Source organism: Hippocampus guttulatus, chromosome 15, assembly GCF_054856545.1.
Source record: "Hippocampus guttulatus isolate MCC_2025c chromosome 15, RoL_Hgut_1.0, whole genome shotgun sequence".
In the NCBI taxonomy this organism is placed as follows: Eukaryota; Metazoa; Chordata; class Actinopteri; order Syngnathiformes; family Syngnathidae; genus Hippocampus; species Hippocampus guttulatus.
The window spans coordinates 8,245,286-8,270,876 of NC_141275.1; the positions used below are offsets into that span (position 1 = coordinate 8,245,286).

The 25,591-nt window shown below is 40.3% G+C and overlaps 2 protein-coding genes across 6 annotated transcripts in view; one reads left to right on the forward strand and one right to left on the reverse strand.

Moving 5' to 3' along the window:
* The window catches only part of LOC147193659 (unconventional myosin-XVIIIa-like), a 57,974-nt gene extending 48,174 nt beyond the window's left edge, over positions 1-9,800 (reverse strand). For 3 of the 4 annotated variants that reach the window (XM_086130998.1, XM_086130997.1, XM_086130996.1), the window contains exons 1-2: positions 9,552-9,800; positions 7,915-8,946 (exon numbers count right to left, since the gene is read on the reverse strand). In XM_086130998.1, coding sequence (XP_085987124.1) covers positions 7,915-8,877 — 963 coding nt within the window. In that variant the 5' untranslated portion in view covers positions 8,878-8,946; positions 9,552-9,800. Of the gene's footprint in view, positions 1-631; positions 1,391-2,124; positions 2,149-7,914; positions 8,947-9,551 lie in introns of all 4 variants that reach the window. The other variant, XM_086130999.1, reaches the window with a different exon arrangement.
* Positions 9,801-11,670: 1,870 nt separating this feature from the next.
* On the forward strand, positions 11,671-24,485 carry LOC147193660 (vascular endothelial zinc finger 1-like). Of its 2 annotated transcripts, none has more exons than XM_086131590.1 (5): positions 11,671-11,750; positions 18,348-19,102; positions 21,203-21,272; positions 21,366-21,528; positions 22,358-24,485. In XM_086131590.1, exons 1-5 carry the CDS (start codon positions 11,718-11,720, stop codon positions 22,720-22,722), a joined length of 1,386 nt encoding a protein of 461 aa, XP_085987716.1. In that variant the 5' UTR covers positions 11,671-11,717; the 3' UTR covers positions 22,723-24,485. The 2 variants fall into 2 exon arrangements, with proteins under 2 accessions (XP_085987716.1, XP_085987717.1); XM_086131591.1 differs by having other exon boundaries at positions 22,361-24,485.
* Positions 24,486-25,591: the final 1,106 nt, after the last annotated feature.

The following is a 25,591-nucleotide window of genomic DNA, read 5'->3' on the forward strand; positions in this document are numbered from 1 at the left end:
ATCCAGTACTTCAGTAACATCAGCAAAATGTTGGTTGGGCGAATTGAATTCATTGTAAAGCCAATACATAATTGGACATAGCTAAGTTGTAATCATAATTCGTATCGGGACGTTATTTTGATAACATGTTCAGATGTTGTTGTGATTTAAAATATAAAATAATAATAAGGTATTTTCCTTGCAAGGCTTTGCTTCAGAGAGGGTTCTCCTGGCACAGATGCAATGCTCCACTAGCAAAGAGTGACACTAATGAGTCACAGCTCAATGCCTAATTGCTTACACGTACTGACTGGATTGGGCAACGAGCACACCATTATACCCACTGATGAGGTTTGGACTGATCATAAACAGCGTTGTACACTCAGTGAGCATTAATTCTAGAAGGCTTCTTTATAGAGATCTTTTTTTGTCAATGAATATGTTTAGAGAGGAAATGTTTTTTGCAACGCTGAGAAAGGAAGAATACTGCCATGAACTTAAAGATGACTCATACGGGATCCATTATCAGGTCGCCAAGACTTAACTTGTGTTTGATGGGTAAATATTATGAGCTGTCGTGTCTCTGTTATTATCACCCAGTATGCTTCACTCAGAGGTTAAGTGGCAAACATGCAGTTCTTTCAGTCTGTACCTCTGGTTTCTTCACTGCTACCAGGCGAGGTTTTGGGATGAACCCTGCAGGAAGTGCCAGAGGATTTGTTTTTGGGACCGGAATAAAACCTGCAGGCCTCACCAGACCATTGTTTTTTAGGGGAATTGGACTGGATTTTCTGGCGGGGATAAAACCAAGTGGAGGAGTCAAGAGAGTCTGCTTTGGGGCAGGAATGAAGCCAGCGGGTGGGGCCAAAGGGTCGGGTTTAGGTATGAAGCCTACAGCTGGTGTAAAGGGGTTCGGATTTTGCGGGACAGTATTTGGTGATGTGCTCTTGAGTACAGCTGCAGATGCGGAGTCCTCTGTTGTGTCCGTTCTTTCCCCCTCTCCCTTATCCTCCTCCTGTTTGACCTCCTCTTTCATGTCTTCTTTGCGGTCTTGTGTGCGTGTGCGAGGCCGGTGCTCCTTGGTTCTTCCTCTGCCCATGAGGCTGGTCAGGCCCATGGAGATGTCGTCTTTGTCCTCCACTGAAGACTTGGTAGATTTTAGTGCAGCGGTGGCTTTGGCAGCTTCAGACACAGCCAGCTGGTTCTGCTCGTCCGTTGCTGCAGGAGCGACACGCCTCACAATTCTTCTCACAACCTTCACCACCTTTTTACCGCCGGACTTCTGCCCCTCTCCTGGAGCATCTGGACCACCCATGGCAGCGTTATTGCTGGTGTCTTCTGCTGATGATGCACTCCCTGTGTCTTGCGCAGGTTTAGTAACTGCCTGTGGCTGACTAGCATCTACGTTAGGCTGGATGCAAATAGAGTAAAACAGCAGTAATGTGGATTGATGACACAACTAACAGGAAAAAAAAATCTGCTCAGTTCTGACGACTAAATATATTGTTTATACGTATAAAGATGTGCAGGTCAGCTCAGTTTGATGAGGAGCACCATTTTGATGGTGGGAAGCCTTGCCAGACCAGGGGAGCGGAGCGGGGGATTGACCAGTGGTAGCCAAACTTAACTGTACTGCTTGGTGGAAAGGTGTCTTTAAAAGGGTCATTAAAAGAAATGCGTCCGCAATAAATTCATTACATTCAGCAGTTTCAGTTAATTGCTTTTTCCTGGCAAACTGCTGGCTTTGGGCATCACTTAATTAAATGATTCAGAGGACAATGAAAATGCATTTAGCCGAAACACAAATATTTATGGCATTAGCTCATCAACACTGAGTTGGCTCATGAAGAGAAGATTATTGCTTAAATGGTTTTTCAAAACTGGAGTTTAAAAAAAAAAGTTCTTAAGTCAATATACCTAATTGTGATTTTATTATTGAAAAAAGATACCCGATAAAAACACTGAATTTTACTCAATCCGACACCAAAGTCATCTTGAATTTGTGATCATCATTCCAAAATTCAACATGCTGGCTAACTCTCCAGAACTGCAGGAAGAAGCATCATTTGTTTCAGTTCAGAAGGCGTTTTCAAATTAACATCATTCCAGTTCATGTGTCAAAGAATATATTTAAAAGGCACTTACATCTGGTTTGCTCTCAACTTTAACCTACACAAGAAGAATCAACACAACAGATCAAACCCACAGCAAAGCCTTTCTCAAGTGAAATGTGACAAATGAAGTAAGATGCAAAAATGAAATATAAAATGAATAAATAAATTAATTAATTAAAAAGTCACACAGAATAGCGAAACTTCCCTTTTGTTCCCAAAATGAAAAGCGGGATTTGTACGCCATGGTGATGGGCCAGACGGCATGAAACAAGCTGGTGGCGAAGAGAATAAATGTATGCAATGTTGACGACACAAAACAAGAAGAGGATATGAGCTGCGTCGTGGTGATGGGAGCAGTTGGGGATATGATGAAGCACAATTCTGCACACAACGGCCCATTTACCAACAGGGCAGCGGGACCATGCAGCACTGAGGACAAAAGATATGATGGGAAAACAAGATGAGATGATAGCTTAGTTTCAAACCACTCTCACGAAAACCTGCAACGTGCACACATGAGGCAATTTCTCAAAATCAACCATCCGTACGAGGCCAAATCATTAGCATTTACCTCGGGTGACTCGATGCACTAGAATCACATTACTGAATAATCTTTCATTCCGTGTGGTGCCACACAACGAACTCTTGTCAAAATAAAAAGAATGTAGCAATGTGAAGACAAAAATAACAATTATGTTTGATTTGGTAAAAATCACAACAAGCATCCCTGGAACTTAAATATATTAAGTCTTGCTGCATCCACGCTAATTTGACTCAAAAGGGAAAGCACATGCACAGGACATAAACTTCCAAAGTTTCCAAATCAGACCAAACAGCATTTTGTGAATTTCCCATTTGATTATTTTGTGAAAATGCACTTTGTGGCCTTTTTTCATTGAAAGTAAATATCAATAGTGTCAGCTACACCCAGGTTTCATCAGTCTCCACCTATTAATAGTTTCAGCAACAAGAGAGGCCATCCTGAAATGCCATCAGAGCCCACTCCGAAGCAGAGCACATGCACCCATGTACCAGCAAACCACACTTTCCAGCACACGCTGAGGCCCGAGTCCATTACCTTCTCTCTAGGCCTGCTTAACTTTCCAATCTCTTAACCTCCAGTCACTGGAGCAAGGGCCGAAGTAGTGTCAGAACCGAGTCGACAAAGAGTTTACAAAGACTCCTCGTGAGAGAGGGGCACGGGCATCCTGGAGGGCGGTGTCAAAGTGGCCCAAGCCTGTAGTCAAAAGAGTAGGGGGGCCAGGGGGGCGTAATGTGAGGAGTTGGGCAGTGAGAGAGGACAGCTGCCGGAACACAGAAAGTCTATGAATAGAATTTGCGTAATCATACCAATACACTCCTGCCACCTTCTTCCCTGGTGACAGACCATCAAAGAGGGGGTCTCCCTCACTCAGATATTCCGTTTATCGCTACCTGCCACTTGGTAATTGTTTTTTTTTAGCTTCCATTTCTGGAGCCCAAATTGTTTTTGTTTAATTAATTGGAATATGCTGTACACTCACTTGACCACGAGAGGGAACCATTAACAAATGTACAAATATGTCACGCACAATAACAATTCAAGAAGAGTGAGACAGTCATTTCATATTTTACACTGGAAAGTTTAGAGCAGTCAAGATTTTAATGAGCACAATCATGTGGTCATATCAATTTAAACCTAATTTAATTCCAATCATAGTTATTGGCTTTCAAAATAATAAGAATAAAATAAAAACTTGCAAATACATGCTTTGGATTATTTCCCATTTATTTGTTTTATACTTAAATTTGCTAAAACAGAATATTCTTGCTCACATATTAGCACTCTGCCAACACATGGCTGACTTGGTCCACCATGTATACAGTCTGCTAATCCTCAGAGTCAGATACTGGGACACAACACTATGTAAGCTGTTGGTTGACACATGCTGAGCGTAAAGTAAAGATTAAAGACTCATAAACCATGCAAATTGATTCTGACCCAGTTCTGGCTCACCGTAGGATGACAAATAGTCATGTTTTTCAGCATTAGCTGGACACAAATGCCACTATTTTCACATACATAAAGTCCAAATGTCATGGACGGTACAACATTTGTCAGTTTTTATTTTATGTTTGCAAAAGGAAGGTTGACAATAGTGAATGGCTAAACCCAATGTTTTTATATCGACAAGGGCAAAATTAAAAAACAAATCTTATCAGCATGCAAACTCATTTGTAACTTTCGGGTCAACATTGGTCATGTAAAGGGGAAAAATTTGAGAAAAATATAACATGGATGATGAAATTTCTGTTTTCTGATCAATAAAGACATTGATCTCAATAAAAATATGGAGAGCCCAAGGACACCAAATGACATCTTCAAAAAAACTGTCACATTCAAATCTTATTAAGAGTGGAGGACAGGAAAAATGACTTTTTAAGCCTCGATCATGGACTGAAATCTTTATCCTTGGAAAGTCACGCCTCTTTCTAATCTATGCCTGGTCTAATAATCTAGTCTTGCTGGAACTAGGGATAAATGACATCTTGGGTTTTTAATGGTAAATCCCGGCCTAGTTAATAACAGTGGAAAGCTAAGGCTATGAAATGTGTGATAGATGATCAAGACACTCTATATATAATTGATGTTCAGCAAAATTGTATGTTCTGTGTTTAAACAAGAAGCTGGCACACAAATGCGTGCTCTGTTGTGCAGGATAAATCATGTCCTGCGAACTTGCACGACTGGTCATACACCACCATTTGAGTGACAGATCTTCACTTCAGAGGACACCCAGTTGTGTCTTCTAATGAAGGAATTTACATTTTAACACAGGGTTCATGTTAGTTAAAATAAAGATGTTTGGTTTTTTTTTAATGCAATTACTAGTCTACAAGTCACTCACTGAATTACATTTAAGTATTTTTTGGTTGTCATTGTTGTTGTTAATTGTTCAGATTTTTCATTTGAATTATTTAACGATTACATTAACTGAGGTGACAGTGCTAAACTCAGCACCCTCCAATTAATATTGGGAGTGTATTTTAAAAATTAAAGAAATTTTTTAAAAAATATGTAAAAAAGGATTATATTAGAAAACACCTGTATTCTGTGCAAGCAGAACCAACAAAATCACAGCATGAGGGTAGTTATTGTCAGCTGTTGTGTGGCTGCCACCTTATGGACAAAAGTGTCCTCAACTGGAAATATGTGAGTTGGGACCACTCATCAATCTAATTTTCTGTGGGTAAAATGTTGGGCCAGAATCAATAGCTAGCCTTGAATTATTTTAAATATAGGTTATTTCAACAGTGTACGACAGTCAGATTCCTTCCCCAGATGAACAGTCTTGAGTAAAGGTGGGACGTAAATCACGGGGACTTTAGCGTCCATCCATCCATCCATCCATCCATCCATGCATCCATCCATCCATCGCAACAATATCAAAGGGAAAGTCGGTACTCTTTTTTATTTAATAACTGCAGCGCAACCGTTCCTGTCTTTAGAACACAATTAGATCATAGCCATAGTCATTGCTGGTTGCCAGGCAGCCTCGTAACCCATCACAAGGTCATTTCCATGCACCCAACCAATCATTACATAACTATACCCTCGTGAAATCACATTAAAAGTAAGATCCATACATGAAGTACAAGTCTCGAAATGCTCCTCGGTTTCCAGGTACATTCTCAAACAAGCTCCCTCCCACCATTTCAAATATGTATCAAATTCAGTTGCAGCAAATGATACAAAAACACAATTAGATTATATTAAATAGTATGTTGAAATTGCAAATAGAGCCATATTCATGCAGCGTATGTAGTACGCATCTGCTCTAGATCCAGAGTCAAGATTTTATAATAACCACCTATAAATAGTGCAGCTGGTTCTAGGTCAGCCTCTCAAGTACATTTTTGTAGTTTCTTTAAATTACCTGGCTACTGATGATCATTAAGATGTAGGACAGAGTGAGGAGCGAGTGTGAGGAGCTTAATGATGTGCATCGATTTAAAAGATGAAATGTAAACACCAGCTGGGATTTTGATTGGATGGTATCATTTTCACAAGAACAATCTGTGTGTGTCTTCATTGCTAAGTTATGGCCCATGGAAATGCGTGAGGGAATGTTTTGATTGAATGTTGAATTATGGAATCGGGTTTGAAATATTATGTTTCCAATCTAAACAGCTCATGACTGACTATATATGCTGTTGTAAAATATATCATTCCACCAAGAAAAGAACGACTTCTATTTAAATACAATAAAATGTCAATACCGTTTGTGTATTAGTGTAAATCAAGAGTCAAAGGCACATATTTAGAAATGCTGAGGGATATTTTTTTTCTTTTTGTTTTTGAAAACGTGTCATGGTGAGCCCCTATAAAAGGATTCATTTCAGGTGTACCGTCAAATAAAGAGTTATGTTTGACACGCCCCTTCTTGTTACACATGATAATCCACATAAAAAGAAGTGAATAGGCAGCCAACCAGCGACCATATGGCCCTGGACTGTCGCGTTTGGGCCGTTGTCTACATTAGCATCCCATTGTTTGGTGTCAAAGGGGGTGAGGGGGATGGGGGGGGGGGGGGGGGATTAGATATACACACCAGAAAACATTCTCTGAAAGCACACACAATCCCCTGTGAATACCAGGCAGAAATGCATGACCGTATTTTAACAAACTCATCTCCAAGATCAGAATTATTGCATCGATGCCTTATACTTTAACTTAAAAAAAAAAAAGAACATCCACAATCAGATGCGGAGTAGCCTTAAATAACACACTTGGACCAAGACGATGACACTCTGCTTCATATCTGTTTTATACCATGGCACTGGAAAACGTATATTCTGTTCTACAGATAAATATGAAATAAAGCCACCGTTCAACTGCCAGAGACAGGATGTGTACTAATTTTCACATACATCAAGACTATTGGTCTGGAAGAAAGATAAAGGGATAATCTGTATTGCATGTCATGATGTCAACTAGAGATTGATATCATTGAATCAATTCAATGTGACTTGGGAATTTAATAAATTTTGTAAAAAATATTGCTGCAATCGGTTGCAAAGATATTGTGATAACTAACATTTAGAAAAAAAATTCCAACAACCAATAAATCCAATGATTATTAAAAAAACAAAAACATGCTAAATAAAATGACATCTTTTTGGGTCCCTTCACACTTCCAACAACAACGACACGAATAACCGGCTTAACATTTGACTGTTATCCTTTCGTATTTGTTTCATTTGTTGAACTGATGGAATTATATTTACATTTAATCCATAAATGTATGCAAATTATAAGTGAAGTTACTGGAAAAATATTATTTATGCATGATGCCTTTTAACATTCAAGTAACAAGCCCCCGAATGTTCATTTTCCTTCATTCTATTAGGCAGTGTGGATAAACGTTCATCGTGCAAATGTCAAAGGCATCCAGTTCCCTGAAGAAAAAAATTAAGATGATTATGTATCAAAATAATGACATACTGTATAGACCGCCCCCCCCCCCCCAATCAATTCATGTAATCACTGTGACGTGTTGCCGGCTGTAATATGGCACTGTTCATTTTGGATTTGTTTCCTGATCTGATGTGCTATAAACATGCCATATGGCATCATTCAGATGGCATTCCTAACCATGTCAGGTGTCATACTTTCCTTTGAGAAAGAGAAAAAAAAATTATGTGCACATGTATATGCATGACATGTGGCATGTTATCATGACATACACATTTTTTTGAGGAGCAGAGTTGAAAGTGAGTGGCGTTAATTATCTCTGGGAAAGATAAATTGCAATTGAAAAAAAAAAGGAATGCAACTTACACTGAAGCCTTCCTTGTATGGGCCCTGCGATGTCCTCAGCCAGCTACGGTTCAACTCACTCAGCTCCAAAATGGTCTGCACCTTGAGTAACACCGACTCCCCAGATTGACGGATCATCTCCACGATCTCATCCCTGCTCTTGTTCTCAACCTTGATCCCATTGATCTCTACCAGTCTGTCTCCTGGCACCAGGCCCAGAGCACGGTCCTTGGTAGCCGCACCGGGCTCTGCAAAGTGCACCACTTTCCGATACACGTCTCCATCAGGCTGCCTGTCCAGCATGGTGGTCCTCCTCAAAGAGAAGCCAAAATCGCCCGTGTTGCGTCGCTTTAGCTTCAGTTCTCTGGGATTTGGTATTGGGGGAGCCACCAGTGCCGGCAACTCTAAGTCGACACCAGGGAATGTTTTTTCTACAAGTTCAGGTATGTGTAGCCGATATATGTTTTGAGGTTTGCTTCCTTGGCGAAAATATTGTGGCTTTGATTTTGGAACAGAAACACTTGACGTATCAAATGCATTGTTCCTCTGGGAAGGGGCCAGGTACCTCGGGCCGATTCCAGAATTCAACTTTGCTAGCTCTCCAAACTTAGCTGCTCTCTCCTTTACAGAGCTGCGTATTTGGTCCTGGTCGATACCCTTGTTTTCCTCGACAGGTCTCACATCCTGCGCTAAGGTGTCACAGCTGCTGAGGCGCTCAGCATCTAAGTCTGCCAGACTGAGATCCAGGTTACTTGTCACCTTGATAGGAATAGGACCAGAAATCTGCAATTTGCTCCTTGATTCCTTCTTGGAGCTCCCCCGATTGAGGTGGAAGAAGCCTCGGCGTATGCTCATCTCTTCTAGGCTCTTCAACTCGGCTTGGGACATGCGCTCTTTCTTTTTGTCTTCCTTTTTGTCTTTTTTCTCCTTCTTGCCAATGTCCTTTTCCTTCTCTTTCTCTTTCTTCATCAGATTAAACATCATGGACTTTTTCTACAGCCTCTTGACTCAAATGGTGTTTACAATCAAAAAAGGCAGATCTTCATCAAGCACCTGAGAGCATCGACAGTATAATATGAGAGCAGAGAGGAAAGGAAGGCAGAGAGGGGAAAAAAACATTTTTCATGAATGAGACCATACAACAAATACTTCTGTGATGATTTTCGAAAATATTATCATGCAATAAAAGTGATTTGCAAAAGCAAAACGAATTTGTGTGTCAGTAAACAAATAATTGACAAAGACAACAGATGCATCACGCCCATAGTCATGGAAATGACCGTTGACTGTTGTTCAACCTGTTACTATCGTCACGTTAGATAGATAGATAGATAGATAGATAGATAGATAGATAGATAGATAGATAGATAGATAGACACACAATATTGTATATGGTTCGATGAAAACGTCTCTGATATTATCTTTGGCAGAACATTTGACATCGCTCATTTATTGGATTCTAGCCGGTTGTGCAAGTGTACCTGAAAAGTGCCCTACATTGATCTTAAAAGCATTGTTGCACGACACAATAAAATATGCAATCGTCTCTCATGCAGACGACCTAAAATACTGTATCAGTTTCACGGTGACACGCAGGACTCAACATTTATGAATAGCAGAATAATCATAGCATTTGAATAATTAATGTATGAACTTGCCTTGCTGATGTATGTACCATCCCTTCCGTCGTTTTTTTTTTCAACGTAAAAAGACAAAAATCACGTCGTCGTCATGTTTCCCAGGTCACGATAAGGCAATTAAAAAAGTTAATAAAAAGAATAACCATACAGCATTTCCCCACAAAATCTACTCGCATCTAGTATGCATTGCTGTTCTATTATATTAACCTTTTTGTCAGTAGAGAATTGACTGCATGCTCCAAAACTGTGTTTCTATCTTGTCCTGCGAAATGCCCAGTCAGTGCTGGGATATAATTCTAAGCTGCTTTGCCCTCATTAAAAACCCGATGGCCTCAGGGAAGGATGTTAATGGAGGGTGTACAAATATAGTACAGTATAACGGTCTACATTACAAGCGATAGACAACATCCTACCTGTAACTGTTGTTGTCACCTTTAACTTTTCGGCATTTTCTTTCTTGAATTTATCTCAGGTAAGATACATTTTACTCCTGGTGCATTCATAGTCCACTATAAGGTAAAACATTATTTGGCAAGAAGATAAAGAGAACTTGAACAGCCTTCAGGTATTGTGTTCTTATGTGGTTGATATGAGAATTAAGGTCCCAAAACTGAAAAACAAAATACACATATGCACGTTGGTGTATCCAGAAAAAAAACAAGAATAGATAAATAAATAAAGATAACAGATTCATAAGAGACGCTTCCAATTTAACGGTTTTGTGTACTCCATTAAAAATATTACATGAAGTTTGGAAATGTAAAGCTCAAATTGACACGTTTACGACTTGTTGAAATTCTAAGTGTACATGAACGTCACATGAGAGGAGTCGGGCAGCAGTGACCTCTGCTGGTCCATATGTATCAATGTGAGTGTATAGTAAATTGATTTGTCAGCTGGGATAGGCTCAAGCTCATCTGTGACCTGAACGGGGCAAGTGGTATGCAAAATGGATGGAAGGATATTATGAAACATGCCACATCTTTCCAGATTGTAAAATTTGTGATCATAAAACAACCCAGACCAAATCTGAGATATTACAGAGATTTGTTGTTGCCTGATACAAAATCTAAAGCAGGCAGTTCAGTTTGAGGCATATGTTACACAGAAATTAATACTGTCCAACAATGAAGCAGCAGTGCAGTAAATATATGGGTAATATACATAGATAATACTTGGATGGAAAGCTGTGTTGGATGCTTTAGGCCCACTATGCATACGTTTCTTCTTCAAACTTGCGTTTTATTGCATTTACGCTGTAGTGAAGTGCAAGTAGTGTAGACCTGGACTACTCAATGTTTTGGACAGTACTATCACCATTCAGGTTTTGGTGTATTTTGTGGAAATACTAAATCAAAGAGTGACATTTGTGCAGCCTGCTGCTGGATGATGCTAACCACACCTAAATGACTCTCAGTGAAGTTCTCATTGTAATGTAGATGGAAAAAAAGTTTTCAATGTTCACCAGTGGCCCGTATATTCCAAAAGCACTTATTGTAGGCTATTTCAATATTTAGTCTGTACACAGGTGCATGTAACAATCTCACAAAAGTGTCACACTTGCATAGTAATGAGAATATTTTCTGCAAAGACTAAGGAATACGTGATATGAACGATAGTACTTCACAGTGCACAACCAAGAGTTCATTCATCCCTATTTCAGAGTGAAAAAGAAAGGCTAAGTCAGAGGGAGTCGCAGTGCTCTTTTGATCGAGCCAATGCTTTTAATCGAAAAAGCAAAAACATTAAAAATTTTATATAAAAAGAGCAAAGGCATTTAAAGATTTTTTTTTCATCCATCGAGGGACTATTCATAAAACATCCATGAAACAGCCACATGCGACATCGCGGATAGTCAATAAAATATGCACGGACAGAATCAGCAGACACATGAAATGGGGAAGTTTGAAAACAGTCTTCATGGCATGAGACGTGCGGTGGGTAAACTATTACTCAAGCAATTCATGACTTTATACAAATATGTAAAACGTACATTGAAAAAATATATAATTTGATTTAATAACTTGAAACATGCGCAATTCTAAAACATTAAACTCTCATACCCCCATGTTGTTTGTAAAATGGTACTACCCTTAAGGTTACCGGAAGTTGTTTCAGCTGCCATGTTTGGTTGCTTTGTTGTAAGCTTCTACTAGGTTTCCTACAGAATTACTAAGTGTGGAAATGGAGGCAAGCTGGAGTACGTTTCTTTTCCAAGTAAGTTTACTGCTTCGGGAGGGTACTGCTATTGCCCGCATGGGGGAAAACCGAAACTGTAAACACTGAGTCTTTTGGCGGCAAAATCAGTTTTGAAACGAGTAGTGCGAAGAACAAGTAAGCAAGCAAAACAATGGTAAACGAATCCTGGCTTCCAGCTGTGAGGGTCGGGATTGACGCCTGAACAAAAAAACATCTTCCAAGAGTAGATGACAAACGCGATTTGTTTCATATCTGCCGTGTATTTGGAGAAGCCGAGTGCTGTCGCAAAACGCGGAGTTTATTCTCTGAAGTTTGTTTTCCAAGTCGATCCCAACCAAACATGCGGGATCATTTCAAGTGAGGCACTGCACCGTTACAATCAACCCGCACACACAGCAGCTTGAGCCCAGTAGGAACGCGTTTTTCGGATGCCCACTAATCATGAAATCTCAAGCGGGATTTTGCCACAAATAGGAAAAAAATATTTTTCCCAGTCCCGAACGCCGAGTAATTGTGTGCGCCTCGAAAATCTCAGCAGCTGATTAACGGCGGTTCGCGGCCAACTTTCCTCCCGCAGCGACTGGAGCGTTCACTAGCCAATTTAGCTAACGGTGGTTCGGAAAACCTGCATCGCGTTCACCCAAAACTCCATGAAAGTAATTCGTCGCCACGGAGTCGACCTGACTCGCCAAGCACCGACATTGCAAGAACTTATTGGCAACTAAAAGGCCCGTGTTCTATCCATTTATTTGTCGGTTTATGCTGCTGAGCGTCGCGGAAAGGAATTCAAACTGTGCACACAACATCGGCTAACACTAGCTACGAATCGGCTAATGCTGGTTCATTTCTTGTTATTAGGACGACTCTGAGTGCTGAATTGCCCCGGAATTAAAAATTACGCGGAACACGATGTTCTCCTGCTCGTATACATACAATAAAACGAGCGATTTTTATGAGCGTGACAGATTCAGATGACGTTGCCTAAGCAAGTGAACAGAGTTTTTTTTTTTTTTTTTTTTTTTTGTGGTGTTCTGGTGTTTATATCAATGTTTAAAGTTCTGTTTTGGATATCAGAGAATGCATTCATGAGTCCATTTTAGAAATTCTCTCAAATTGTATGTGAATATAAATAAGCGTTGTTACTGACTGAAATTAACTGAGGGCTGCAGATCATAGTGATCTCTAGATGCAGGTAATATGCCCACAAGGGTCCCTGAGCAACACTGGGGGGGAATCAGAGTGCAGATATTTTATTGTGGGGATGAATGCCTATCGAAACCCAATATCAGGTACTGTATTGGCCTTATTTTTCGGTCGCGAATATTCATTGAGGGTGCCGATACAGAGTACCGATACTTAATGTAAAGAACGTCTGACATTAACTCATCCTCAGCAACAATTGGCCTTCTACTGCGGCAGTTTCACACATCGTAAAATCATTGTCTGTGTCAGAAAGAAATGTTTTGTTCCCAATGCTTTATCATTGTATTAAATCTAATTTTATATCTGAAAAGGCACCGCAGGTATTATTGGTACTCTATCAGTGAGTACTCAAAGAGTGAATACTTGTCCTGGTATGGGTCTGAAAGAAATGGTCTTGAATATTCCGCCAAAACAGTTACAGTCATCTATTTCTAGCTATCTTAATTTATAGTGCAAGTTGGAACGTGATAAGTGTCTTTGGAATTTGGGAGAAAAACCGTGGAATGAGCACTTTCAACGCTTCAAAATAGCCAATAAAGGATACATATTTGGGGAGGAGGTGGACATTAATTAGTAAAGTACACCACCTATTCTACTACTCAATCTTCTATTTGCGCAATTTAAGTATTGTCCAAGTTTATTGGTGGATATTTTTAATTGACACTTGTCAGATAATCAGAAAGGGGTTCCTCCGGATTGCAGACAAAACAAAAGGGTCGAGGGGATAAGTTCCAAAATAATAAATTTCTTAACACTCTAATTTGTTTTTTTGGACCAAATTTTGTATAGGCACACACAAATGTTCCCCAAAAAGGCTTTTTTCCCTCCCCTGAAACAAAAAACAAAAAAAAGGTTTTTCTGTTGAAAAGAAGTTTGCTGGGATCGGCTATGCCTTTGAGCTCACCATCTTTTTTTTTTAACTGCAGTTGTAATAAGTTATAAATTTGCTTGTCTTTTTATTCTGAAGAATATGAAGTAGTTTATCCTGCTATGTGTTAACGCACTCTGTCATGTCAATTTGATGTATTTTTTTTCTGGTGTGCCTCTGGAGTGCTTTACTTTTTGGACGATGAAGACAGATGGACAGTGTGGCTTGTTTTAAAATATCTGGCAATGTGCCAGACGCCAGTATCCACACTTGCATTATGTACCGCACACTGTTACTTTGTCTTTCAGTCTTTTGTAAATTCAGGCTCCCAGTGGAAGAGGAGCAACACTTGAGCTTCAGAATGTGTTCTGTTGTATTTTAGAGGAATACTGACCGTATACCCTCTGGAAATATCGAGTCATTTTAAATTCATTTTGAATTCCATACTGAATCGTTTTGTATGCAGCGGCAATAATATTTGCACAAATACCTTCTTGAAGCACAAATATTAGCGGTGCCTCCTCTGGGTCTAAAACTGCAAACCTTTCGTAATAGTAAGAAACATGAGAAGGGTGCCTTGAAATACTTCAGAAACTATGCAGCGTGAACAGTTAACACTCTTACAGAAAGTACATTTTGTTCAAAATGTCATGTTTTACACTTTGAGTGCCCATAAACTCCATGTACAGTACACTTGTATTGTTTATAATCATTCATATCCAGAATCGTGTTTATAGTCTGTAAATTGTGAGTCAGAGAAATCCACGAGAATATTCCGATATTCCTTCAAAACATTCTTGTTCCTGGGGTGTGAAAGAGCCTAAAGTCTGTTAGTCCAGTGTAACTGAATGGAAAGCAGCCATGTGTGTGTGTGAGTGTGTGACACACAGGAAGTAGACTGTTTATACAGAATATTAATGTCTCCTGCTCTGACACCTGTAGTGTCATTCTGGAAAATGGGATTCACAAGGCTCAGCGCGAAGGCTGTTTGCATCTGCTTCGCAATACATTTCTGAATCATGCATTCAGATTCTTGTCTGCTCATTTTCAGGTCTGCTGTTTTTCGAAATTATGTTTTGAGTGGAGGTCATCGAGAACATTTTCTTTGGTCAGGACAGCTGGGGAAATTATTTAGATTCTGGCGTGAGCTTATTTTTATCCGAGTACACAGACAAAATCAACATGGGTCCCCAGTTTTTAAAAGTGAGTTAGTTTGAGGTTGTCAAAATAAGTTTTGGCACAGCTAAAGAACTTCACTGATAGGGCTCTTCAGGAACGCATTTGAGCTTCAAATGTTTGCTGCCAGTCTTTGTGAACTAATGTCGTCTAATCAAAAGCCTGAGTGTCAAACTGCTTATTGGTGTGATGGTGGTTGTGATCCATCTTCCAAGAAATTCGTGTCACATTTCTAAAGCCGACATGTGGTATTTTTTGAATGTTTGATGTCCGAAGGTAGTTGGATTCATATTGGCATATTGCCGCAGTGCTGATGAAGTCATGTTTTTAAGTATATCATCACACCCTTGCTATGGTGACCAACAATAAGCTACCGGCATCTGCGTGTTCTCTGTTGTAGCAAACTTGCTCGACGTTAACATCCATCCGTCCATAATCGTCAAACAAAATTGCATTGTGATGTGAGTGACCATCTTTTGTTGTCACACTACTTATGTTGGCATTTCAAATTCATGTAAAAACAAATGAAAATTCATGGCCTTATTTTGCCTCTCTTGATTTTCTTTTTTTTGTCGGTTTAAATGACAGCTCGGGATTTGCAAAGTCCTTTAACTGTATTTCAATTTACATACATTATTCCTAATTATACTTCCCAATAATTTGTAGACGTTAGCGTTCAGTAAAGTGACTGTGGATTGTAGAATTATGATTAGGAACACTTTAAGAATCAGGAGCAAATGAAGACCGAACTGAAATAGTTTTTACAAGCAAAACTGAAATAATTTTTTTACATTAAACAGTGATTTCTGCAGTTCTCCCTCTTTTCCCTTCCTCCCTCCCTCCCTCCCTCCCTCCCCTTTCTACCATTTTTCACATGGCCTTTGTTTTGGTCCAAAATGGGATTATGCCAAGCAGCTGTATAGTGAGACACAAAAGATGGAGGCAAGACGGCACATAATCGGACTCACGACTGCGAGAGCTGTTCATGTCTACAGTGGCCCGTGGAGCCGTCAGGACACTCCCTCCATTTTGATGTTATTTATGAGCGAGCAGCCTCAGTTGCCAGGGCGCATTTGTGTCAAAATGGTCAGAGCTGCGTGAACGCACAGCAGCTTGTAACGGGCCCTGCACCTCTGCATCGGGGCCACGCTGCGTGCAATGTGTGCGCAAGCTTCCACAGCATCGCCCCGCCACCCAAACGGCACCCCGACAACGCCTGGCGCGCCAGTGGGACGGGGTAGCATTGCATTATGATGACTAATCCTGGAAGGTGGCAAGTGTGAGCAGGTGCTTCGAGAAATGGGTGGGCTTGGTGGCAAGCTGCATGAGTTCCCCTCCCAGGTTCCCCTGCAAACTGACTGCGAGCTTCGCTGAGTGGTGTGTGGATAAACAATGTCCCCGGCTCATGAATAGATGAGCCAAATCAATGAAGATGAGCATACAAAGCACCCCTGCTGCGGCCCTAGTGCATCACTGCTCAGATTTGTGTCTTTCACAATAGGCTAGATGACATAAGGAGGACATTGTGCGGTTCATTTTTCTTTCCGAGCCCCAACCTTTTCCTCTTGCAACTTCTTTCTTAGCTGGCCTTCTTCGATGCATGATTGAACCTCAAAGGGAAAGGTCAAGCATTTCACCTTGGCCATTCTTGCTGCTGGTTGACAACATTTTTATTTTATTTTTTTGCATCAGGGACTGTTTTACCAAGCTAACGGCATTGAGTGTACTACCATTTTTATATTTGCTCACGTTATGAAATGTTCTCTACTGTTATACGGTAAGGCAGGTTTTCTCAATTTTATTTTTCAAACCAAAGACCAACTCAAAAAATGCTTAGCTCTCCAAGTAACACCAACATGAAAATACAGGAACATAGTCGGCCTCAGGTCATTCAAAAGTTATTTTTCTCTTTAATTCCTAAAAGGTATATTTTCCTATTGTATGCCACTGTTACATGATGCACAATAATAAACAAATGCAGGACAGCAAAATAACTAGCTCACTCACGATTTAACTAATTCACTCCCAAAGACATTTTTAAACGTCTTTTCAGACTTGGTCCAGAATTGGCTGGTACTGAAGAGTTAATAATAGATATATTGCAACTTCAGAACAGGTGAATAAAACTATTATTTACCTGTAATTATATATTTTACAAGCGGCTAAATATTATTTGAAAATGAATTGTAGGGTATACCTAAAATTTTAATGAAACTGAATTGTACTGTCCAGTGTACATGGGGGGGAAAAAAACCCACCACTGTTCTACCAATAATTCCTTCAAGTTATCCAATTGATATTATGGAGTCTTTCCTCAGCCAACTGTCAACTTTGTTTCTTGTTGAAATCTCAGAATTTATTATTGCAGCATAAAAGTGACCATAAATTTGGATTCGTTGTGATTGGATCTGGACATTTAATATCGTCAGTCAGAATAATTCCAGAATTTACCACTTTCCACCAAAAGGTCTAATGAGGTTTATGAGGATATCAAGTCTGATGTGTTTGCGGGCAAGGCCACAAGGCAGTGAGTTGCTGTGCCACTTTCCATTGTGCTTTATAACCTAGATATGTGCTTTTTACGACCTCTCTTGACCCGCAAATGTGTTGCTGTTCGATTGCAAAAATAATGGTCTGCTCTTTAGAGCCTTTTTGGCGGCATCCTACACTCTGTTATGCCTCTAGCTTGGAATGTTTGTTTGACAGTCATTGGATGAATCAGCAGGGTCATAATTGGATCTTTTTTTTGGGGGCGGGGGGATCCAGTATTTGGATTCTTTTGTATTGGTGTTTCATGTGGCGTCAGTTTCATTACTGACAAACCCTCTCAAAAGTCTGGAGCCCATTTGGCTCTCACAGTTGTCAAATTAAAACTCAACCGTTGGCCTTCGACCAAAACACTGCTGTCAATGGCATTCTGAGGGTTTGGAAAGTAGTCCATTTGGATACTGCCACTGTCATCTTGAGGTGAAATAGTTCTGTTTTGTAACACCCTCATAGAATTCAATTTCAATTTTAGTACAGGATTTCATTCATATGACTTTAAACGACTCGGATTAAATACGGATTTAAAGCTTAGTTTGACCCAAAATGTATTGTATTTTACAGAATACATTTCCGTGGAAGCAATGGAAATGCGTATGTGCTAAAATGTCTACCTGCTACGAAAACTGATGGACCGCATTAAGTTCATTGGCTAATTTGGTTTAATGTATAACCACCAAATTCAATAATGTTAAAAATGTACAAAAGCGCCTTTTTAAAAACATGATTGAAACACATTCCTGTGATGTTGCCATTCCCCTTCCATTTCTTATCTTCCTCTTCTTTACGTTTTTTTTTATTTTATTTTATTTTTATTCCACCAGCAGGCTAATGAAGCCCTCCACCACCAGCACCAGGTGGCCCAGAACAGCCTGCTGCCCCTTCTTAATGCAGGAAGTGAACCAATCGACCAAAAGCCTGTGCTTCCCATCCAAATCGACCAGAAGAACCCTTCCATTGCTCTCGATCTCCTTAAAGACAATGTGGCCAGCGGAGGAGGTGGACGGCCACCCGTGCCTGTGATCAAGAAGGAGCACAAAGGCAAAACGCCATTTGTTTGTGGCTACTGCAACAAAGCCTTCCGCGACAGCTACCATCTGCGACGCCACGAGTCCAGCCACACAGGTATCAAAATGGTGTCGCGGCCAAAGAAGACTGCGCAGACGGCCCCGACCATGGTGCCAATGATCTCCACGATGCAGCGAGTGAACAACGGAAATGTTTCTTACATCTCCACGGCGGCGGGCATCCTTTCCACAGCGACCACGTCCGTCTCTTCGGGAGCGAGCATCATGACTTCGGCAATGGGCAACATTCCGCACCACCAGCAGACTGTCCCGAAGAAACCTGCCAAACCCGTCAAGAAAAACCATGGCTGTGAGATGTGCGGCAAGGCCTTCCGTGATGTTTACCATTTGAATCGCCACAAGCTGTCCCATTCGGACGAAAAGCCCTTCGAGTGCCCCATTTGCCACCAGCGGTTTAAAAGGAAGGACCGAATGACCTACCATGTTCGGTCTCATGATGGTGGAGTCCATAAGCCCTATGTGTGTTCCGTCTGTGGGAAAGGTTTTTCCAGGTAAGGTTGAACATTTTAAGAAACTAAATTGCACAGTCAACTCCGAAACTTTTCTTGTCAGACGTATCCAAAGTACTCCTTTTTCTACTGATCATCTTATCAGAATGGAATGAGAAAACTGTGGTTAAGTGCTTTCGGGCTATACATTTGGGGGGGGGGGGGGGGGCCTACAGCACCAAACCAATCAGAAGTCTCACAGTCGTGTTTTGAACTGGTGTCAAAAAAGCACAATGCGAAAATGATCCATTTTCAGATTTGTGATTCAAACTAGGCCTTATTACTTAAATCCTGATCCTTAAATTGACACATCTCCAAATTTTAACCCAATTTCCACAGCCTATATACATTTAAATATTTAAATATATACATTTACGCTGTCAGTCGGTTATTTCTGTTCAGCTAAATACATTGTGTGTGTGTTGTTTTTTTATTTTTATTTTAATGTGACATAAAATATAGTTCCCATCAGTCCCCTTCTTTGTTTGCAAAGACTTTTATTAGTGGCCACCTTATGACTATGTAGAAAAACTAATAGCAACCTTCTGACTTTTCGTATCTTTTGATGTGTTTGGCATTATTTTTTTCGAATGAGCAGTGAATATTAATGCAACTAAGACGGCGCCCCATTTGCCTGTGCTTACACCGTGACGCTCGTATGTGAGCCACTTTCAGGCATGCCTCCAGTGACGTGGCTAAGGCATTTGTCTGCATGCTGGAAAGCGAGATTGGGCACTGAAGAAAAGGGCACTGAGTCACTGCCACTTAGCTTGATCTGCTGGCATCCGCTGCACTCTGTTTCGCTTGCTCCTCTTGGATTGGGACCAAAAATAAATAATAAAAAAATCAACAAAAAGTTCCGGTTCATCGGACTGAGAAGCTTCAACGTGACTTCTCATTTGTTTGGATAGGCAATTTTAAAAAAAATGCAGCAGACTGAATCATTCCGGCTCTCAAGCAACTGCCAACGCAAGCGCCCTTATTCACCCCCGCTAGCATGATTCAACCCTCAGCGTCACCAGAACTATCCAGCTGTCCGTGGTGGATCCATGCCAAACTGAGATTATCAATGCAAGAGACTCACCGTTGAAGGTCAACAAGGCAAAGTCTCACTAAGAGAATGTCCTTTTAATTAAGGAATGGATGATGACTGTTGTCATCAATGAGGTGATTCATTTTTACTTTTGAAGGACTGGCATGACAGCACATTCATTCCAAAAGTTTATGTTTAACCGAAATTAGAATCGGACAAGCAATCTGAAAATGTCATTTTAATGCAAATAGACATGTTGTTTCACATTAGCCTTTACAGAAACAAAGAGTTCAGATTCCAGTAATATTTAATTGTGGAATAAAACAAGATTTTAGTTTTGAAGGTCGTTCGAAAGTAAAGGTAAAATATGAGTTGGTTTGGTCAGATATAAAACATTTCAACTGGGTTCAGCCTTCATAAAGTTGAACTAACTTTGTGCCCTACATTTTCTCTTCATCCTGAGAGAGACGCTATGTAAAATTAGCACCGGACTTTAAGCAGCAAAAATCCAGGAGGCTGAATCCGAAATACTTGCATGACATTAGTATTCACTTAGTATTTATGCAAGCAAATTCATGCATCTGAGAGCTGTGTCGGCGTCAACGGCCACTTTCCTGAGAGTAAACAAGTGTACAATGTAATGGTACACCATCTCAGTGTGGTGCTTCCTGAAACTAGGCCAAACTAAATCACGCATGATTGATTGTGGAGAATCGACTGCCACTGACACAACTTTTAAGGGCCCACACAAGCCCCTCAAAGCAAGCATACAACATACGGATGTGCGCAGTGGAGCTCATAAAAGTAATAGGAAACATATGTATGATTTGATTCAATATTGATGGTAATGGTAATTACATTTCTATGTGATCATGTGATACTGCACCATCTCCATTTGAGAACTCCATTCCATGTTACCAATCATTTGAAAGTGGTTGAGTAAACACATTAGGGTCATTTATTAATACTTGGCACTGAGAATGTGTTAATGGGCCAAAGGGCCTTTCTGCATGACACGTCTAACCTCATTACTTTCTTGACCAGTATTTTTAATTTTTTTCCCCCGCCAGGCCCGACCACTTGAGTTGTCACGTGAAGCATGTTCATTCTTCCGAACGACCGTTTAAATGTCAAGTGACGGTACGTCTGCCCTCTATTTACATTTGATGGGATTTACAGTCGAGGTTATTGTCATTGTTTGACCTTTAACCTGGTGTGCTTTGGGGCTGGCAGGCGTGTACCTCTGCTTTTGCCACCAAAGACCGTCTGCGTTCTCACATGATCAGACACGAGGGAAAGGTGACCTGCAGCATCTGTGGAAAGATGTTGAGCGCAGCCTACATCACCAGCCACCTGAAGACACATGGCCAAGCCAACTTCAACTCCTGTAACAAAGGTATTTTGTACCTGGCAGAAAAGCATGGCGATAGCCCCTAAGAATGCAGTGGAACCTTGGTTTTTGGACCGCACCAATGTTGACAGCAATAAGTGCACGGGAAATATAGTTTTTAAAAAGTATATGGGTAGAGTATTATATATTTTGTATGAGTGTACACTATAGCCTGTGCACTACCAGTCTCAGTCCTATTTTTTTTTTGTTGTTGTTTTTTTTTTTAAACTCGGTTATCTTTTTACTTAAACCTCACTTTGTATCCCTTCAACTACAGTGCTGAGCTTGGCCAGCGGCTCGGAATTTTAGCTCCCGTAAAATGTTTCCAGTTATGCATTTCTGCCACCATTAATAGATGAAAACTAGGAAGCCCTGAGATTGACCGCTGCCCAGTCTGTTATGTTGTCCGCTTTTCGCCCCAAAGTCAGCTGGCATATGCTCCTGCTTTCCAATCCCTCCTCCTGTAAAGAAGAATGGATATTCTGAATTGAAGCACTGTGAATAGTAATAATTTTGAAATTTGGAAGTGGAGAAGAAGGATTACTGTCTGGAATGCAAGTCACCCCACATAAAGATGCAATTCAGAGTCGGGAGTATGTTCCTTTCTTCTATTGTTATTGTCTACTTAACCCTAAGGTCACTGGTGAGATTCTGTGGTGGCTTTTAAAATGAGCATCACAAAAAAGATGAGAAAAAGACAAAACACACAAGAGGAATCAACCATCTTTTTTTTTTTTTTAATGCCAACTTCCAAATGCACGTTTGTCAAATTTTGGTAAAATTGAGAATTCTGAACCAAGTAAACATTTGACGGCTGCTCCTTGTTGCTCCCCAGAAGAGGTCTGCAACTCTGCCTCAGCTACACCCGTGACGGTTTCAGCTCCCAACACTACGGCGATGAATCGGGGCAACGCCAACAACAACAACAACGCCGTCACCATAGCGGCGCAAATGAACATTAGTACCAATACGGTCAACATCACGTCGCCGGTCAGCCTTCAGCACCCGCTCACCATCACTGGGCCCGTCAACATCGCCTCTGTCAACATCCCCGCCACCGCGTCCATGAATATTGCCCACCCAGTCGCAATAACCACACCCATGCCAATGAATATCGCCGGCCCGCTTAACATTGCCATGAGGCCAGTGGATAGCATGCCTTTCTTGTCCCAAGTCTTGCCATCTTCCCCACCCTGGTAAATAAAATAAAATAAACAGAAAAGGAGAAGAGCATTGAACTGGCCACAACGAAAGGGAAAATCAAGTTAAACAAGATTCACAATCTCACAATTTGCTCCTCAGGCCAGGGTCTTTTTGTTCTTTTTCCCCGCCCTAAAACTTTTTTTCTGTCACGCCTCCAAGCAGGTGCTGCATTGACTGTGCTGTCTCAGATGCATCATGACTCATGCTACAAGAGTGATAGGAGATGCACAACACTTGAGTCGAATCAAAGTAGGACCGTCCTTGAAATAAGGACAAGTTTAGGACTTAGCTAAGTCAGTTAGAGTGACAAACTGATCTGTACTGTGTCAGCGTGTCAGGCGATTCCTTGCACGTGATGATGGACTGTCTTGGAAGATGAACCAGAGTTGTTTTTGGAGGGTGAAGATGGGAGTTACCGTTGCAGAGGAGAGATGGACTGACTTTTCTCCCACAGCCTTTGATTGTTGCTGTGTACGCTAACGAAAGTCTGGTTATCCACATTTAATGTAGGAAATAAGCATAGTAAAAAAAAAAGGATAGCAGCTTCCAAGTGCATGGAAGAATATTTTTTCACCCTGATACAGCTTTTCCTTTTTTTTTTCAGATAGTAGTTACTACGCTCTTGAGGTACAGATGTGAATTTGACATAGTGCGCATTTAAAGTTTTTACGTGTCTTTTCAAGAGGATACCTCAAATAGTGTCCGCTTGATGATGAAATGTTTGTAATTTTATATTTTTATGGAATCATGAAGACTTGTGTTAATATGTTCTAACATGTTTTACCCCCGCCCCCGATTCCCCCAATGAGTCGTAGTGGATTGGGTCTTGCACTGAACGCACGTCCAACACAGTTGAAGAGCAGCAGCAGTATTAACATGAAAGGTCAAGCCAATCTGTGTCTCTAGCCTCATAGTGGTTAAAACTGGAAAGGCACGGGGGTATCGTGAAGCATTTCAAGCTATTTTTGTCATAAAAATGTATCTGATGTGATGTCTGAATCCTCTATCAACCTCCCCGCATCACCACCGTTTATCTCCTACTGCCCCAAAAAGACTCACTCAGGAAACACACCTTTTGAAAGAACATGGACTTCACATATTCATTCTGGACTTCTATGTGTTTGTTGTTTGTGTTGATTTTATTTGGTTTGGAAAATCTTTTGGTACCTAAGGAGATTTTTCACAGAACAAAAAAATTGGTCATTTGAATGATCACCAATAAGGAACATCTCCACAGCCTTCCAGGACAAATGTTATTTTTGGGCGCAGCTAACATGTTTGTTTTTTTAATTTTGTTTTTGGGCTGGGGGGGCAGGTTGCTTTATTTTGATTGTTTTTAATTGAGTTGTTGTTTTCACTGTAATATCATACTGGTTGCGCTCAAATCATTTACAGTATATTAATTCCAAGGGTCATTATGTAAAAGTGATTCTGTTTGCCAAGTAAATATTACAGTACCTACAATACTCAACATTAATTTTCAAGTGAGCTTATTCTTTTGTGAGTCAGGATTTCATCTTGATTTGAATGTTGAATGTTTATTTTTTAACTTTTTTTTCGGGGGGGGGGGTGTTGTTAAACTCCCTTTGTCGAAATAGTTGAGTGATTGTCAGATGTCGCATGAAGGAGCATTTCAAGTCTTTGGTTGCCTACAAACCTCCCTACTTCAATCACGGCAAAAAAAATCGTATTTTAAAAGCATAACCGTTCACTGACTTGCTGTCCAATGGCATATCTACTGTACATCTTGTTTTTTTTTTTTAAACAAACAGCAGACTCAGTCTGTTCTTCTCACCGAGGAGTGACAGGCGATTTCTTTTTATTAATAAATAAAGGTAATGAAAATATTTGGACGGGACTGAAATTGCATGACCGTGAACACTATAACTATGTTGAACTTTACATATTTTTTTAATGAATGCATTGTTGTCTGACAGTGTTGCAACTCCTGGAGACTTTCAGTTGATGCTGAAAAAAATGCATTATGCATGATTGTTGTTGTTCAGTTGTTGTTTTTGTTTGTTTTTTTAACTAAATGTTATTTTCCTAATGTAGGCCTACGTATTGCGTAGATACACTATAATAGACTGTTTGCCAAATTTGATACAGCGATGATGTGATGAACTGAACATTTGTTGTTGAATTGAACATCTCTTTATTTTTTAAGACAAATATGAATTGGAAATTCCATGAGCCTCGTGAAAGCAGTTGAATGTATATCTTTGTACAAAACTATTTTAGGTCTGCGGATATGTTAGTAAAGATAGATGTGAAAGATAAAATAACCCTTTTTTTAAAAAAAAACTTTTGTATTAGAATATTAACAATGGTAATTTTGTATATACAGTACAAGAAAGTAGGCTTTACAATTAGATCAAACATTCCTGCATTTTTTTCATGTATGTTTGTCAAATAATTACATGAACATGCGCAATGTTCTGTGCCTTTTATTTGGGTTGTCTGAATAAAAGAAAACAATTTCAAATGTGGTATTGATCAAATGATATTCGCCATCAATCTTTGCAGAATCCAGGATGGTTTCACTTTATTTCAGCCTCTTCCCTTCCTTTTCATACCCTACAAACTCCAATCTAAAATAAGCAGTAGCCTCTTTCGTTTGCCTTTGTTTTCTAAGATTGCACTCATTCCGTGCTGAACTGACCGAAGTTTGATCGTGGCCGAATGGAGCAGCCACGAGAATTTATACATTTAGAATCTTCTATAGTTGTCCGGCAGATGGCGCTCAGTAACCATCTTCACATGTGTTCACCGCCTGCATTGAATCAATCGGTTGGTGCCTTCGATGTTTACAGCTTCACCCTGGAGAACCCACGGGGTCAAATTTGGCCCCTATAAATTCTGCTAC

What these genes read in the sequence shown, in the direction of transcription:
- LOC147193660 (XM_086131590.1), top strand. Translation starts at nt 11,718, where the DNA reads ATGGAGGCAAGCTGGAGTACGTTTCTTTTCCAA. An exon ending in TGTGGGAAAGGTTTTTCCAG is followed by an intron (nt 19,103 to 21,202) that starts GTAAGGTTGAAC and finishes TTCCCCCGCCAG; the next exon opens with GCCCGACCACTTGAGTTGTC. An exon ending in CTTCAACTCCTGTAACAAAG is followed by an intron (nt 21,529 to 22,357) that starts GTATTTTGTACC and finishes GTTGCTCCCCAG; the next exon opens with AAGAGGTCTGCAACTCTGCC.